This window comes from Octodon degus, unplaced genomic scaffold (assembly GCF_000260255.1).
Source record: "Octodon degus isolate 3935 unplaced genomic scaffold, OctDeg1.0 scaffold00028, whole genome shotgun sequence".
Classification (NCBI taxonomy): Eukaryota; Metazoa; Chordata; class Mammalia; order Rodentia; family Octodontidae; genus Octodon; species Octodon degus.
Window position 1 is genome coordinate 10,570,807 of NW_004524604.1, and position 18,590 is coordinate 10,589,396.

At 42.3% G+C, this 18,590-nt stretch overlaps 1 protein-coding gene across 2 annotated transcripts in view; it reads right to left on the reverse strand.

The window, feature by feature from the left end:
- Positions 1 to 17,205, reverse strand: part of Gyg1 (glycogenin 1) — a 40,458-nt gene extending 23,253 nt beyond the window's left edge. The window contains exons 1-4 of one of the 2 annotated variants that reach the window (XM_023712965.1): positions 17,045 to 17,205; positions 14,741 to 14,876; positions 12,466 to 12,640; positions 12,053 to 12,215 (exon numbers count right to left, since the gene is read on the reverse strand). In XM_023712965.1, coding sequence (XP_023568733.1) covers positions 12,053 to 12,215; positions 12,466 to 12,640; positions 14,741 to 14,876; positions 17,045 to 17,051 — 481 coding nt within the window. In that variant the 5' untranslated portion in view covers positions 17,052 to 17,205. The remainder of the gene's footprint in view (positions 1 to 12,052; positions 12,216 to 12,465; positions 12,641 to 14,740; positions 14,877 to 17,044) is intronic. The other variant, XM_004629197.2, reaches the window with a different exon arrangement.
- Between the last annotated feature and the right edge of the window lie 1,385 nt (positions 17,206 to 18,590).

Consider the following 18,590-nt stretch of genomic DNA (forward strand, 5'->3'; position numbering starts at 1 on the left):
AGGAGGGAGGGAGGGAGGGAGGGAGGGAGGGAGGGAGAGAGACAAAGACAGAAAAGGAAAGAAAAGAAACGAAAAGAACAGAAATGAAACAAAACGAAACAAAAAGAGAAGGAAAGAAAAATGGCTCAGGGAAGCCTGCACAAGGAATCTATGTGCAAGCCAAGATCTGAGGTTGCAGAGCAGGACTTGAACAGCCCAGGTGTAGCAGGCAGTGCTCCAAATCTAACCAAATGTGTGTGCACATGTACATGTGCACACGTGCGCACACACACACACACACACACACACACACAGAGGCCTAAGGTAAGCAGGAGCACAAAGCTACAGAATATGCATCAGGTAAACAGAGTGAGTGGACTGCAGAGTGGAGAGTGAGTTCAAGGAACAAGGGGAATCTCAAAGAGCCTGGCAAGACCTAGACCACATCAGGATCAGATTTTTGACACCTCTAACTAAAGATTTTAAACTTCCCTCAAAGAAATGAGAAACAAAAAGCCAAATGGTTAAGATTAAGCTGGTATGATAGACTGTTTTCCAAGGCTTCCTACATTGTCTCACTAGGGTCCCAAATGCCACAACAGCTGAGAGTGCTCTCTCTTGCCACTGCCCAGCACTCTGGGCAGGTGCTGGTCAGTTACCACTATGGCCAATGCTACAATAACACAGCAAAATGTTTTATCCATCCTTGGGGTTCCTGGACTTCATGCCTTTCTTGGTAAGTGATGAACAGGGTCATTCATTCAAAAGGAAAATAGTAAAAATCTGAAGAGCTGACTCAAAGTTATACCGTCTAACCTAACTCACAAACACATAAATAATCCAACAGGTCACTAACACTGCTCAAACCACACTCTTCCCTGGAGTCCTTGAACATTCTACTTGTGGTAGATTGCCAACTGTTGGTCAACTTGTTACACCCAGCTGTACTGAACCAGCATGGTGCTAGGAGTGGAAGGTCTACCTGAGGATTGTTGCCAGCAGCAGAAGAGGCAGAATTAGAGGAACTGTTGAGAGGCTGTTAGGGAAACTATTTGGAGAGGCTGTTGGAAGCTACTAGTTCTTTTGGGCTTTTCTTTTGTTGAAGGACTTGTCATGCTGGCTTTCCTGATGAATTTGGCTATTCTCATCAGAGAAGGAGCTTGAGACCTTGTTGTCACTGTGAATGGCAATAGTTCACTTGGGAGAGCAGATCTCTAGTCCTTACCTTGAGCATTGCTTCCTGGATCCAGAGGAGAACATGTGCATAGCTCAGTTTCCTGGAGAAACTTGTCACGCTGGCTTTCCTGATAGGGACTCAGCTTTCCTAATTACTAGAGAAGCTTGGGACCTCACTGTTACCAAGGATGGCTGTGATTCTTCTCGGGGGAGCTCTAGTTTTCACTTTGAGTGTTGCTTCCTAGCTCTGGTGCAGATCCCTCAGCCTGCTAGCACAGATCCTTCATCTATCTGCCATAGATTTTCCAGCTTCTACCACTGACCTTTGGGCCTTCCCAGTGCAGATCCATGAAACAGGCCTGCATAAGATATTGCCATGGGCTCTAGGCCTCCAGTTGGACTTGTGGGATGCACTGTTAAGGGCTCTAAGTCGTCAGCTGGACTCAAACAGGATATTAACATGGGATCCAGGCCCTAAGCCACATTCTTTGGTCTTTAGTATATGTGTAGATTTCCTTTGAATATATATACTTTCTTTGTATATGATTCTGTGGGTGATTAAATAATCTTATAAAATATGTGGCCTATATTGTATTGTTCCCCTGGAAAAACACCAAACTATGACACTACTTTAGATTTGAGATTTTAGAAAACATACTTAGAACCAGAAGCACATCCTGTGCAGCATAACAGTAGCTCAGGATATGTGTGGATGTGTGTGTGTGTGTGTGTGTGTGTGTGTGTGTAGATTTTCTTCCTGGGTCTGATTAGTATGAAGCTCCTGGCAGCAATCTCAATACATACTATGTCCAATATGCTGTCAACACTACTCAGCTACTCTTGGTTGTGAAGGAAACTTAAAAAATGTGAAGGTTTATTTTCTAGAGTTAAGTTATAGGGTCAGAGTTTTAGGTTTAAAACCAAATGTATCATATTATGCTTGGTGTGGCCCATCATTTTGAAATACCTTCAATCTACTGTAAGGATCAAAGGCATTCACTGAATGAGTCTTTGGAGAAATCTGTCATAAAGAGGTTCTGAGAGATGTCTAGTCAACAGGCAAGCAGCTCAACAGAGAATCAGGAGTTCCCCTTCTTAAATATTAGAGGATAATGAAGACAGTACAGCAATGAAATATATTTCACTGTTATAAGGATGGGATGGACTGAATGTTTATGGCCCCCCATTTTTTTTATGTTGAAATTCTAAATCCTAAGGTGAGCTGAATGAGGACCTTTTCAGAAGAGACCTGAGAAAGGTCCCTTGCTCCTTCCACCATGTGTAGTTATGGCAAAAAGACACCCATCCTATGAACCAGGAAGTAGGCCCTCTGGACACCAAATCTGCTGGCAGTTTGACACTGGACTTCCCAATCTCCAGAACTCTGAGAAAGAAATACCTTTACTTACAAGCCTCCCAGCTTGTTGCATTTTGTTACAGCAATCTGAACAGACTAAGACAATGAACAAATAAATATGAAAACAAAAGACAATTTTAGCTATATGGACACACTGGCATACTTTGAGGTACAAATTAGTAAAGTCAATACATCATGCCATTCACCAGTCTTATTCTGGATACTTCAAAGACTTTCCAAATGTAGGAATGGACACTAATGGCTGAGATACAGAGGTCTCAACTCTTAATTTCCTTTCCCCAATGTCCCAAAGGCCAAGGAAATGTTCACAACAACTTATTTATGATGGCAAGACTGGCAACAGCCTTCAATAACTCTGTCAATACATTTACACAAAAGAATATGACTTGATATTAACAAAGAATAAATTAACATGACTTGGATGTATCTCTAGAGAATTGTGCTGGGTCAGACATTGAATCCTGGGCCCAGGGATATAGCTCAGTGCATAGCACCTGCCTGGTAAGCACAGATCCAAAGTTGATTCCCAGTACAAAACAAACAAACAAACAACCCCAAAACTTCAACACTAAAAGATAGTACGTTGTGATAAAACATATAGATAGAGTTTTATCACAATCAAGTGATAAAACTATAGATAGAGAATACATTTGTAGTTGCCAGATACTAGAAAGGGGAGGAGGGGTTGGCCATGGCTATAAAAGAATATCACAAGGAATCCTTGTGCCATAGCTATTCTGTGTTCTGACTGGCAGTGGTGATAACAGTCTATTTGTGCAATAAAGTAGCAGAAAACAAATGCATACACACAGACACATATATAAATGAATACAGAAACTGGAGAAAGATTGGTAGAAAAATCAATGTCAGTTCCCTGGTTGTTGTAGTACAGTTATGAAAGATGTTGCCAATGGGGAAACTGAGTAGAGAACATAAGATTTCCCTGCATTTTTTTTACAACAGTGTTTTACTCTAGAATTCACTCAAAATAAAAAAAAAGTTTTTAAAAAGTTCAAGAAAATGAAGATTAATAAAAATACAATTAAGAGCTGTTAGTCATTAGATTCTAAATTCCACAGGAATGGAAATTTTGACTCTTTTTGCTTAGCATTACAATTTGGGCTTAGAGCAGAGTGTCTTAAGACCAATATTTATGGAATAAATAGAAGAGCCTGAGGCTATCCTGTAATGGCCAGAAACTTAAAACAACTAAAATATTATACCAAGGAAATTCTACTGGTGGGAATATTACTAAACCATTAACCTAATGTATATAAAGAATATCATCCATATATAAAATACATACATCCACATATATAGTATATCTGCTTGCATTATGATAACTAAGAATATAAATACTTATATGCATTCACAAAAAGAAAAATGAAACAGTAATTATGTCAGAGCATTGACGTTATAGATGTTCTTTCCCTTTATTATTTTTGTAATTTTTAAAATAGCAATACAAAGGAGACAAGAAAGAGAATCATACTAAGATCTTTCTAAGCATACTTCACTTATTAATCTATTTGTATTACATGGTCTGATGCTATCAACACAAAAACATAAAATGGGTGCAGTGGCACACTCATCTAATCCCAAGTACTCTGGGAGGCTAAGCAGGAGCCCTGTAAGTTGGAGTCACCCTGGGCAACTTGTGAGACCCTGTCTTAAAATTAAAAAATAAAATAAAAAGGGTTAAGGATATATCTCAGTAGTAGTGGACTTACTTAGCATGTGTGAAGCGCTGTGTTCAATAGCACCATCACAAATATGTATGCAGGTGCCTAATATATGTGTGTATGTGCATGTGTGTGTAAGTCATAAAGCAGATTGATAACAAATATCTACAGACACTATCCAGTTTAAAAACATGAACATTAGCAATTTTGTCCTCTGTGAGGGATACCCAATTCAATCTCATTACCCATCCTCCCAAACATACCTATTAACTGTGAGTTTTGTTTGTAATTTTCTTGCTTTCCTGTATTTTACTAACTACAGTACATATATCCCAGGGCAACATAAGCAGTCACTTTTGTCTTGAAATTTGTAAAATTAGAGACTGGGAGTGGTGGCGTGCGCCGGTAATCCCAGCTCTTGGGAAGCTGTAAACAGGTGGATCACTATGAGTCAGATCTAGTAGCGAGACCCTGAACATCCTGAAGACTTTTCCCTAACAATACCAAAAAAAAAAAAAAAAAAAAAGTGTAAAATTAGGCATCATACTATACATTTTTGTACTTTTTTTTTAAAGGCATATTGTAAGAATTTTCTATGACAGGAAATTCTGCTTAAAATGACTACTGGCTGCATGTAATGCAGTAAAGAACTCTTAATTCCTTGGAGGCCCAAAAGGCAGTTTAACTTCCAAATCCGCCCTGTGTAAGCCTGGTAAACACAAGTCAGAGCTGCTGATCCCTCAGGTTCTGGCTAGCTTCCTCTGGCGACAAAAGGCTGATTCCATTTGCCCTCAGGTACCCTGCAAACGTCATCAGCCCATCAACCACGTACTACAAAAAGACCAGGAAGCTCTGGAGGGACAGAACACAGGCAAGGAAGAAAAAAGGTAGTGAAGTAGCTTGGTGAATGAATAGAGCACATTAAACTGACAACACCTGAAACATAATGAGAACCTTGCCTCTAGAGGTCATGAAATGTCCACGGCCACTGAGCTTATTATGTGACCACAGAGGTCACTTGCCAGCCCAAAGCTGTGGGTTAAAAACAGAATTAAAACACAACTATAGCATATGGCTTAATGTTTAAATTCAGCAGTCTAGAGAGCAGAACCATCTTATTTTCAAATGTACAATTCAGCATTTCAAGGTCAAATATTTTAACTTCATCAAAGATCTAGGCATAGTGTTGGCATATTTTCTCTTTAGAAGTATCTAGATGAATGCAAATCTAAGCCTACCTGTGGTATAAAACATACAAGGATATCATGAACACTGAATTTCCACTACAAAAATCCCAGTTGTGTCCAGTATATGGCTTCATTCTGTATTCGCTTGCTCTCTTGTAACTTGTCAGCAGCTGACTTGTCTACTGAGGAGCAGGGCGGGGAAATCAACTAGTCTCAGCATGAACCCCACTATCTCTGCCCAGAAATGGTCACCCTTTGGTTATGTGCCCTAATGGTGGGCCGTGCCACAGTAGCACAGGTGCCACCTGGATGCCAGTAGAAAGGTACAGTGGCGTGCCCCACCCGTCCTACAGAATCAGAAGCTACTTTCTGAGGTGACTTGTTTGCATATGAAAATATGGAAAGCACAGGAGTCTTTTGGACAATGACTCCTTTTTTATATTGCATCAAAGGACGCAATTCTTTAAAAAAATATTTCCATAGAACATGTCTGACATTTTGTAAGATTTGGATGGCATATATATTAATAAGACAGATTCCAACTCTTAAATGGCTCTCTATCCAGTAAAAATGCAGAAGGGCAGATGTTAAGCCAATAATTAAAAGGAAAATATGCTTTATACTATCAAGCCATTGAAAAGTGCTGAAATAAATATGAGAGTTACTCTTTAAAACTAACATCCTACAATATAGCCAGCAAGCAGATATCATCATTACTGCCTATAGGGAGCATGCCAAAGATTACTAAATTACAGTTTATGAAAGGCCCAGCTCTGGAGGAAATCTCAGGAGGTTTACTGAGGCTCAGTGGATTAACCCCAGGTGGCTTAGGGAAATCCAGGCACTTGGCCCAAGCTCCATCATACCTCACTGTCTTTGACCTGCATAAACCAACAACTGACTTACTTTGCTATTCCAGCTATAGCTTTTGTTTTATATTGTATTTTTTTTTAAAAAATAGATTCTTAGTAATCAACTTATTAAACTATCTCATAAAAGCAAGAAAATACTTATTCTTGGCTTGGATTAGTCTAAGAAAGGCCCTCTTGTTATAGATTCTCTTGCATTCTGAATTTATCAAAATCATGATTACATAGCGCTATCATTAGTTGTTACATATCTGTAAAGTCTCAGAAAACATGAGCTTTACAGAGGCAGAGATAAAAATCTGTATTATTTATATCTACACCTGGCCTTTAAACTTAGTATCTTGACCAGACTAGAAATTAAAATGACTTGAAATACTGGGATGGTCTTACTACAGGAATGTTGGGAAGCATAATTCTTCCAAGAACACTAGACCTCACAAAACACAGCAAGACATTTTGTAAGTTTTGGACGGCATATATATTAATAAGAGAGATTCCAACTCTTAAATGGCTCTCTATCCAGTAAAAATGCAGAAGGGCAGATGTTAAGCAAATAATTAGAAGTAAAATATGCTTTATACTATAATCAAGCCATTGAAAAGTGCTGATTTAAAGTGACAAAGCATTTTTAGGTACTGAGGGTCAGAAGGGAGAATAACATCTATAGAGATAGAAGAGCTGAGCCTCTATTTCCTTTTTGGTAAAACAACAAATATGCCAGCTGCTATATCTACCTAGAGAAATCAATTTTAACTAATTAGTCAACAAAAAGGCCAAGGTAACAGGGACTTTCTTTCATTCTATCTCACCTCTGTGACATATCGTACAGAATGCTGTAGTGTGGGATAATACAGAGATAGGAACAGACAAGAACCCCCAGAGCCCCAGAGCTGAGAAAGCCCTGGCTCTGCCACCAGCTCAGGGCAAGCTGCTGTCCTGAGCAATGGTGGGCTCCCAGTAACAGCTACGTAGCAGGCCCTCGATAAATATTTGCCAAGTGAATAAATGCATACCTCACAGGACTACTGAGAGAGATGAAAACATAAAATAACTAACATAAGAGTCAGTGCACACATAATACACCTGTCCCTTCTTCCCTTCTATTTCTCAGAGGGTCCATGACCTCAGCAGGTTACAAAGCTAGAGACAAACAGATGGCTAAAGTTAAAAACTAGACTCCCAGGTATAGTAATATAAAGAATAGCTCTTATGTATAAAAAGATTTACGTGTACTCATTTATTTTGCCATTATATGTTATGACTTTTGTTTTTCATCTTACTTGAGATACTACCTGAACTATGAACGAAGTGACACAAATGCCAAGAGAATACTGTCGTTTTCTAACCAACTGACAAAACACTGCAAGGGCAAGAACGAGCCTCCCAAAGGAAGCTCACGGTCAGTGCAGAACCCATCACATCAGGAAACCAAGCGAGGCACAGCAGAGTTGCTGAGCTCATGTGGTTTGGATGAGACAAGCACTATCATGAAATACTACCTTAGTGCTTCATTCCTTTTTTGGGCAGGTCCAACAACATGAAACCTAATTAACTATAAAGATCAGGGAAGGTGGCTGTGAGGTCAGTTTTATACTTTAACAGAATGTAGGACCAAACCCTTTCTGTTTCAACATTTCAAAACATTTTTCTACTCTGTTCAAGGTATCGATATCTATTCGGAATCTGGAAGCTCCACATATAATGACCTTGTAGCCGACTTTGCATTCTGCTTAAAGTGAAACCAAACTTCATATTGTGCCACCAATTCATTCTCTATTTTTTATTTCTTTCTGAAAGAAAGAAGTACACCAGTAACAAGTTTAGGGTACTTAAGTTATAATAATTAAACCAAGATGTACCAAAATTTAAAAAAATATTGGGAAATATGAATTCCTTTGATTTGGGATTTTGAAACTAATGCCTACAGATGAAATTTAATAGACAGCAATTTTCAAACACTAAATTTTTTTCTTCAACTGCACGTCTTTAAGCTATTTTACAGTCACAGGGGAGAAGAAAATGAACTTTAATGTGTATTCAGATTGACTTTTCCAAATTAAGAGTTGAATGAATCAGCTTTATTTCACATGAGTATATGGAGGGAACAGTTTTTGATTAGTACTCTCTACACCACAACTTCTTTTTTCCCTCTAACAAATACTGAACCTTACCCTGTCACATCCAATAAAATGCTAGTGTGTATCTATTTCACAACAGCTATTGTTCAACTTTGCAGGAAATGTAATTTTACTGATGAAGAAAGTATGAAGGCAACTTGAAAATACCATAGTACAGAATTTAGACTTAAGACTCTTCACTGTGGAAAATTAGACATTGGCCCATGACTTAGATAAGTAGTCACTAATTATAAATTCAAACACCCTGGATATTTGGAAAGAAAAGATAAGTCAGGGTACTTAGCATGGTTTGCCATATTAGGATTACTCTCTTGGCCAGAGGCGGGGGGTCGGGGTGGGGGATGGTTGATGTGGACAATGACCACCGCATTCCTGCACAGTACAAGATCTCCGAAAGCAGCTGCAAAATCTCAGTCACAGTGGCCCAGGGGACTTGTCAGTCCATAGCAGGCCCCATCAGTTTCTTTTCAACACGGGCAAGAGGTTGAATGGTATTTCCAAGACATTCAGACAGACACAGTCATGAGCAAAACTAGTTGTCTGTACCACTAACCTAAGAACACTGGGGCTTCAGCCCCTGTTGAATAAGCCTGGGGATGGGGCACATGACTTTGGAACAGCTGAATATATTCATCTGAATGTCTACAGTGTGCTCGCTCCATAAATAATTCTTAAATAAGTTTTAACATCAGAATTGTGTTATAAAATAGACATAATCTATTGAAAACTTTGAGGAAAGCGAGGTTACTAACATAAACTAATGACACTGCTTACAAACAAAATTTTATTCATATCAGGCCTAAGTCCCATAAGTTTTTTTGTTACACAGGTAACAGTCTAAGCAGACTGCAAACCCCACCAGGGTAGGTGCCCAGGTTAGGGAGTGAGCTTTTTTTTTTTTTTTTTTAATTAGGTAAAGCTCAGCAGCGTAAGCTTCAAGTGGAAACGACTTCATTTAAGAGCTGCTGGTTTATGCTTCTGAAAGCAAAACATTGAGAAATAAAGCCTCATGTGCAGAGATGACTGCTTAACTCTTCCAATTAAACATTTCTATTAAGAGAGCAAATTCAATCCTTCACTACAACCAGCTAGTAAACAGAGTACCTGTGAGGAAGGCCAGTGTCTAGAAACCCTGCTGCTGAATAATGAAATGTGTGAGCAGGCCCAGGGAGACTCTCACGGTGGTTTCAGGTTCTAGATGAAAAAGCAGAAAGTGCTTTCCAGTTGAGCACTCTGCATACATCCAGGCTGCTTAGCAAATCCACTGTGCCTCCAGACTCCAGGACATAGTACATGGCCCTGGTTGGTCTCCCCCCTACCCCAGTGAGTTGCATATTTTAAAACTGTACTTTGGATAATTTGCTATGGCACATGGCTGGCTGCTTGGTATCTCAATTCTTATCTCCCAACAACATGTAATACTCCTCTAGGTTAAAAGCTAGATTCTCTTTTCAGATTAAAATCATATGGATTTCAAGGCAGTTGGCGGGCCACAAGAGCTATTTAGAATGTGATTCACTTACTCAAATTGAGAATGGCTGCATTGAATGTCTGGCCAAATTGCATTTATTTCCTTCAAATGCGAGGAGAGGAGGTGAAGAAAGTCACACTCAGACAGGAAGGTTAAGACAAACAGTGGACTTCTGCTAAAACTATCCTCTTCTTCCTTTTATGTAAAGACAACAGTTTCCGTATGAGTGGTAGAACACACACTCTGACCCTGAATACTAACACAGCTTTCATTCCTTCTACGTAAAGAAAATAGTAAGACCTAAAAATGTGTTTGTAAAGTAAAATAGCTTTGTTGGCCACACTGACTGTTCAACACATTATTTTCTTGCTCAGGTTGCTTAAAACAAGACCACACTTCTTGTCAGATGTTGTCATTCATTAGGGTCAGATACTTCTGCTCTATTTTAGAGCATTTTGCGCCTTCCCATAGAGGGGACAGTTTCCTATCCTCAGCGCCACCGATATTATGGGCCAGATACGTCTCTGTTGAGAACGGCTTCCCTGTGTGCTGTAGGATACTTACTTAGCAGCACCCCTGGCTTTCTACCTGGCAGATGCTGCAGCCCCTGCCCTGCCTCCGCAGACAACACTGCCTCTAGACATCACCACAGATCCCAGGATCGCGCCTGATCGAAAGCTACTGATTTAGAATGTAAACCAGCCAAACCACGAAACAAGACTAAAACTTACACTTCCTTATCCTCTTCAACGAAACTTCACAGAGCTACAAATCCTAACTTCAAAATGAAATGATTAAACACAATTCAGTGCTGTGAATGGAAAGAATGAAAAAAGCCCAATTTTGCTTTAAGTTTCAAGTTTTAATGTAATCTAACAATCTGTTAGGTTCACTCTTTTAAAAAATGTAATATTTTTATTTAAAACTTTATAGCTACTTAATAGAAATGAATCTGTTATCAGAATCCAGGGATGAATCTTATGTCTACTGAAAAAAGCTTGTTGTGCTAACTCCAAAAGATGCATGTATTATTGCAAGTCTCAGATATGCTTGAGGAGGAACAAAGCAGGCAGAAGCCCTCCATGCAGGCATCCACTGCAGAGTCCAGGCCTAGCTCCAGCTCCACACTCCCTGCCTGTGCGTCTGCCAGTGTCACATATCACATGCTAAGTCACTGTGTGGCCAGCTTCCTAGAGCATGTCTGTCTTGCTTTGTATACTGCGTACTGTCTTTTTCTAAAAGAACCACCAAAAATAATTTTAAAAAAGAACTACCCATTTCATGTTGTGTGGTGTTGTTGTTTTTTTTAAAAATGATTTACTATTTCAGAGACATGGAAGAATACTTACTAATTCATCTGATCAAAATTTACCAGTGGCAGGGTACTTGCTTAGTATGTTTGAGGGCCTGGGTTTGATCTCCAGTACCACAAAAGAAGAAAAACAAAAAAATAAAGATAATTTCTCCCAAAGAGTCAACCAGCCTACTGACACATGGCAGAAAGTGTGCCCCAACTTTATCTGTACTCTGCTCCTTAGCCTTGCAGGTACTACTTCAGCTGACGCACAGCCCTGAAAAAGGCGAGCTTGGCAGCAAAGATCCTTCACATAATCTTTCTATCTTCATTTTTATTGTCCCTCAATAGGATGACAACCCAATTATCCAGTTTGTTCCCCCAGTTTCCACGGAGACAATGCCTGATCTTCCTCTGAACAATGGCTGTTAACTCTCTTGAGCTAAAGCTTACCCTGGTTTAAAGACTGAAGTTGGGTGGTGGTGGTGGAGTTTTGTTTTCTGTTCTGGGGACAGAAGCCAGGACCTCATATGTGGTAGGCAGACATAATTATGATCTCAGCCCTAAAGACACAAGTTGGCTACTTGTGAAACATTTCTTATTTTTAAATAATCATTGTATATTTATCACACTATAATTTAGGCCATTTAATGACAAGTCAGCCTCATAACCTTTTCTATCCTAGTTTAGGTTAATTTTATTTATCTATAGGGGAAAAAAGATGCATGTTATATATACACAACAGTATTTACAAAAGAACATAATTTAAATTGCTTGCTACATCTCATGTATCCCCCAGGCTCATAACATTTATTCTTGAGAAAAACAGCCCCAGGAAATTTAATAGCTTATCAGATATGAAGCTGGTAGGTACATACCATCAAAGCTGCCTTGCTCAGAAGCAAGGTGCAACAGCTGCTTATACGTTTCAACTGAGGGCTGATAGACAAAGACTCCGGAATTGAAGCAGTCAGGCCACCCGGGGTCTGGCGCTGCTGACAACTCTTCTCTTTCAAAAAGATCATCAATATTTGCAAGGACCTGATTGAAAGGGCAGAAAAGCATATTACAGAAATGTTTTGCTGCAGCAGTTTTCTGAAATTCTATGGTACCTAACACAAAAGATATGATAGCTTTAAGGCAGCCTGGATCTATTCTCCTTCATCACTTCATAGTTCACGTGACACTGGTTTTATCCGAAGTTTATGCTCAGGTCTTGACGGCACTCCTTGAATGTCTGCCAGGGTCTCCATCACTATGTACATCATCCCAGCCCCCAAAGCCAACTCACCAGAGTATCTGCATCCATGAATACACACTTTGAATACTGTGTAAGTGACCAGCAGTGAAGCTTTGTCAGTGTGACACCCAGCTCAGGCCTCTTCATTAAGGTAAGATGAGCAGAATCACCACTGTCCAAGACATCTACCATAATGACTTCATCAAAGACCGTCTCTAAAACTTTTCTGTAAAAAAAAAAATTCCAGAAAACAGCATTAGAATCTTCTCACAAGTGACCCACTCATGGAAGAATGTTGCCTCATTGCCCTATCCCTCAATTACCAGAACAATCTGTCACTTTGGTGTAGTACACTCCCTTAAATCTATTCTGATTTACTTTGGAACCAATTGTGTGTATTTGCCTGTGCAATTAATTTCACTAAAGTAATAAATGTTGATGGTGAGAATGAATTACTTTTCTTAAAACATTATTATGGAAGTTGTTTTGTATTTTTTATTATGTCACTGAATACCAGGGACGTTGGGAAATTAATTTGGTAAGACATTACATGTATCTTTGCATCAGTCTATGTACTTGGCAATGATATTTTAGCAGATTTGATACTTGCTGACTACTGCATATGTCTTACAAATGATACTATGTACATAAAATATGTATAATGGAGCCTCTAACTAATCACTTGTGCTAAAGCAATTGGCTGACAATTGCCTGAAGCTCTGTGTTCTGAAAGAAGCTCAAAGGCTGAGATACTAGCTTGCCCTTTTTTTAGAATTCACTATAACCAGCATTTGTTGCATGCTTAGCATTCTATTTGGACATAATGAGGCTCATGCTGGTTTGGGAGGTACAACCCTTCTTCATCACAGAACAAATGGAAATCTTTATTTCAGAGAGCTTTTGGGGGGCCTGGTGAAGTAGACTTAGGTAAGATACTAAAGCATGGGGGAAAATGTACAACAGAAAAGTCATTATTAATAATTTATAAGTGTCAAATATATAGAAAAAAAATGATATTGTATTCTATATCCAAAACCGAGCCAAAAATATGCTTTAATTCACACAGCAAGCTTGATTTTTTTGAATATAAGACCAGAGGTGGATTGGGAAGATAGTGTGGTGGTCTAAGCATCTGCCTGGAAAGCGCAAGGATCTGGGTTCAATCTCCAGTACTGCATGCCATGCCGGCCCCGGCATGCCACGTCAGCCACTGAAACCAGGTGTGGCGACACACTCCTGTAATCCCAGAGCTGGGGAGGCTGAGACAGGAGGATCACTGTGAGTCTAAGCTGCATAGTGAGACCCTGTACCAAATAAACAAATAAAAGATTAAAAAATAATTGAAAAAAAGAAACAGAGGCTCCACTGAACTACAGTGAATTAGTGGTGGTAGAGATGCAAAAGTAGGTCTGGCTTCTGTCTCCTTCTTCACTAATGGACTACACATTAGGAAAAAGCCTTTTTGGCATCTTTCTCAAGAAACATTTAGAAGCAAGGTCATTAGTGTGGAAGATATATGTATGCATATATAATACCTACTTTTTAGATGCCTTTGGGATATATATATATATATATATATATATATATTTCTTAAAAGGCAAGGAGACTGCTAAAATAAACACAACAAAAACTTCTATGTGCCTAAAAGTTAGTACTTAGGAACTAGGTAGTTTGTTCAGATAACTCAAAATTTAATCCAACAAATCTAGTTGAACAAATAGCTTGCACCTCTCAAGGTATTTCTCCAAGCAAAACCCTTAGATCTCAAAGCCCTTCAAAGAAGAGTCCATATAAAGAGCTTTAGGTTACAAATGTCAACTGGTAAACTGCTACTCTATACAAAGTAGCTTGAGAGTTTTGCTGATTTGAAATGAGAAACACAGCAACCACTGATGCATTTTGGAAAGAAGTGAACTGTGAAGATATGAAGAGGCACTCTAGCAGGGAATGCCTGGAGTTAAAGTCAGTCACAGACCTAGTGAAGAGCAAGTCCTCTCTCTCTCCTCCTGATCAGGAAGAGGAAGGCCAAGCATGGCCTTGTGGAAGGGAGCCTGGTCTGAGTATCTCCCCAAAGCTAAAGGTTTCAGACACAGGTGTCTTTCATTCAGCAGAGTCAAAAATGGGAAGAAGGTTGTCAGAGCCTTAAGGATGGGCAGATGGACAAACATCACGTTTCCCAAGGATGGATAGATGGACAGATGGACAGACAGACAAGCAGGCAGACAGGCAGGCAGGCAGGCAGACGGACAGATGGACAGGCAGGCAGGCAGGCAGGCAGGCAGACAGGCAGGCAGGCAGGCAGGCAGGCAGCTAGCTCAGTCCTCACCTCATAGAGTCTGAAACCTGTGGGGTGGCAAGCACAACCAGCCTTCCAGTGGTCCTGTGCTGTTTCAGAGATGAGCCTAGGACAAGGGCACCTTTGGCATAGGCATCGTTTGTGGTCAGTGTCACAAAGGCCTGATCTTGATACAAAGAAAATAAAATACTCATTACAACATCTTACCTGGACAAAGCCTTTTCCAAGGACACAATTCAAACAATAATTCAGCAAAACTAACTCACTGGAGTAGGGTGTGTGTGTGTGGCAGGGGAAGGGAAATACTGGAGACTGAATCCATAGTCTCATGCAAGCTAGACATGTGTTTTATCACTGAGCTCCATCCCGGGTCTAGTTTGCACGCATGCATGTATTTATTTATATATAGACAGGGTCTTGCTCTGTGGCTCAGGTTGGTCCCAAGTTTGTGATCCTCTAGCTCAGCCTCCCAGCGAACCTGGGATCATAGGCGTCCAACATGACAGGTTTGCCCATGCAAAGAGCTTTTTACATCTACTTCTTCCAGTAAAAAGCTGTTTTCCCTTCTTAAGGCCATCCAGTGACCAATCATCATCATATTATTATTATTTTAATTATTTATACATTCGGTATAGGATCTCTGTGGCTGGTTCAGCATGGGGCCAGCATGGCATGTGCTACAGGGGATCAAATCCAGATCCTTACACTTGTCAGGCAGGCGCTTAGACCTCCGAGCTATCTCCCTGGCCCACTCGAGCTCCAACAAACCTGCCTTCTCTTTGGAGAACCAAGCAGTATCTGCTACCTGGCCCCTGTGCATCCCCTTCCCCCAGCACGCACACGCACGCACACACACACGGGATTCTACCTTCAATTATCACTGGTTACAAGAACAGAAGGTGTGGCTGCTGAACAAACAGGAACTTCCTACTGAGCAGCCCTTAAAATTTCTCCAGTCTTTCCCTGGGCCAATTCTAGCCTCCCTTTCCAAGGGGCCTATAGCATTAGCAGGTTAGTGGGCATCCAAACACACAGGGCACTTATAATCAAACTCTGGGGGCACTGTTGCCCAGCCAGAGTGCTAGGACACTGTCATGAAGTCACTCTCTGTCTTGGGTTTCCTCATTCTTCCTTGTCCATTTTCCAACCTGGAGACTGGAAGTAGTGGAGGCTCCAGTGAGAAGCTGTGGCTCCTCCAGGAACCAAGCACAGGTTCCCCCTCCCACCCCACCCCCTAGGCAGTTCACTACTAGGCTGCAGGAAGGCTGGTGTCCCCCACCCCCACCTCCTGTCACACTGTAAGAATGCTTAGAACAGTGACAACTATCACTCGACATGCCATCAGCCTCTGTGGGCCCTTGCTCTATTATTTGGAACCCACCACGAGACAGTAACATTTCAAAGTCATTTTTCACCAAAGGTACTTAATCTGAGAATGAAGACTTAGGTTTAAACCCTAAAGTGATTCAGATTCCTGGAGACGGTGGAAAAAGGTTTAATGTGGGCTGGAGTGAAGGATTTCAGGGACGCAAGGGCATGGACGATTTCCAAGACTAAATAAGAGGAGGGCAACTACTTAGAGCACCAAGGAACATGCAGGACTTCACCAACACTTTATAAACGAACTGCAGAAGCTCAATGACAGCTGGGTAGGAGTTTAACCTTCCTAGAGGCAGCTGAACTCTGGGTTACACCTGCAAGCTTTTGGCAGTTCAACTGCTGTAATAACGCTCGCTATTGGCCTCAACTACAGGGGAGGACCAGGTACCCCTGGCTCCCCAGTTCTGAGCAGATTTCAGGCCCAGACACTCTGCAACAAGTGGGGAGGAGGTCCGGCCCGGGGAGGGGACAGTAGCCTGGCTTCCAGCTCCTTGCAACCCGGCCGCAAAGGCCTAAAAATAGGCTCAGCGTAGCCGCCAGGGCCGGCGAAAGCGTCCCAGGGGCAGGGAGGAGGCCGCGGGTGTCCCCGCCTCGCGACCGCCCCTTCCCCGGGCTGCCGCCGGCAGGAGGCCGCGGCCGCTCCCGCCAGCCCTCCGGGCCTCCCGCCCTGTACCCCAGAAAATCCTGGGTCCACATCCCTGCTCCCGGGGTCGGGCCGCAGTCGCACCGCCGCCCGCCTGCCGGGGAAAGGAGGAAGGGCAAATGGACGGAAGCAGCCGCAGCGGGGACCAGGGCGCAGGGTGCTGGGCGCGCGGTGCCGTCCTTCCTGGAGCCCCCTGCTGCGTGGCGGCTCGAACACCGCAACTCCGCGCGGCTCCCAGTTCGGGGTCGGGGTCCGGATCTGGGTCGGGGTCCCGCGGGGCGGGGCAGGGCGGGGCAGGAGGGCGCACGTACCTGCCATGGTGCCCTCCTGGGCGCGGGCGGCTGACGGTAGCCGCAGGCGCAGCTCTGTAGCCCCCAGACCCGGGCAGCGTGAGAGGAGCGAGGCAGCCAGCGGCGGAGCCCGCCCGGCCCCCAGCGCTCTTATAGTCGCCGTGCGGGGGCGCGCACGCTCGCGCTCGCCTCCCCGGCCGCGCGCCCCCGCCCTGCTGCGCGCGCCCGCACCTGCGGCCCTGGCTCGCAGCTGGGAGACGAAGGGCCGCGAGCGTGGCGTTAAAGTCTCAAAGGGGCTAAGGATAAAGTCTTATAAAACAAATCCTAGACCACGGTGTTTTTAATAATTCATTTGAACTGGTTAAATTAAATGTTAATTTTAAGTCTGCTTTTTTTCTTTCACTTAAGAGTTTCAAAGTAAACCCCTCAATCACACCCTAATGTACTCAAAATGATTTTGTGGCTTTCACCTGAAAGAATGGATATGGGCTATAGACTGTTAGAGCTGTCTGTATCAATTAGAGATTTAAGTGCTTCATTTTTTCCTTCCACCAACTCGTGAGGTAGGTGTTGTATATTTCTTTTACAAGCGCAGAAACTGAGATTCAGAGGAGTGAAGGTGAACATAGGTGGAGAAGGTGGCGTCAGAGCCACTGCAGAATTGGCCTTCTCACCGGGAAAGCGGTGGTGCGCCACCAAGTCTGGTAATTCTGAAGTCTGGTAATTCTGGTTAGGTAACACAATTGCTTTTGGTTACTGCTTCCCAAGTCTTGAAATGGTCAATTTGTCATTTTTCTAGGAAGTTGAGAAATAGTTCTCTAATGTGGCCACACCCAGCCCTGCCCATCATCACTGACATGCAGCCCCTACCCAGCTGGAAGTCTCAGGTCTGCAGTTCTCTGCAAACACTTTGTTTAGTAATACAGAGTGATTGCTACACAGCTAAGGAAAGGTGACAGCACCAGCCTCCCACTGTCCGCCAGAAAAAGTCGATGGGAAAGACTAAGTGATACATCTGCGAAGGTGGTACTGCTGTCCTCAAACAGATGACAGTCTTGATAGTTGTTGAATTTAGGATTGTTCAACTTTGCAGTGCTGCAAAAGTGATAGACATCCCATTTAAACTGTTCTTCAGATTTTGGTCTTTTCCTGGGCCAGCAATGGATGGTGGCACAATGCTGTTTCACAAGACTGGGCAGAAACATTGAGCCCATCGCTCAGGTGGCCACAGGATCATGAGGTCCAACAGCCTAATTGTGCCATGCATTGAAGCTAGTTTCTCTAAGCCTTTTGGCTAAGGAGAGCTGGAACCCTTAAAGGAACAAAGAGTGAGAGACAGCGAGAAATGCTCCCTAGTCAGGACTGCTTTGTTCCACGTGGACAAGTGGACCACCTTTTACCCAGGTCTCTCCTGTCATCTGTGATCCTTAGCTGCTTGCTGCTGTCAACCTAAGTGTCTCAGGCTGGACTTTCCCCATGGATGTGGTGCTAGGACCCAAAAGGCAAAGACAGGTGGAGGAAGAACTAGGGACAAATGGAGAAGTAGGAGTTTCCCTTAGGTATATCT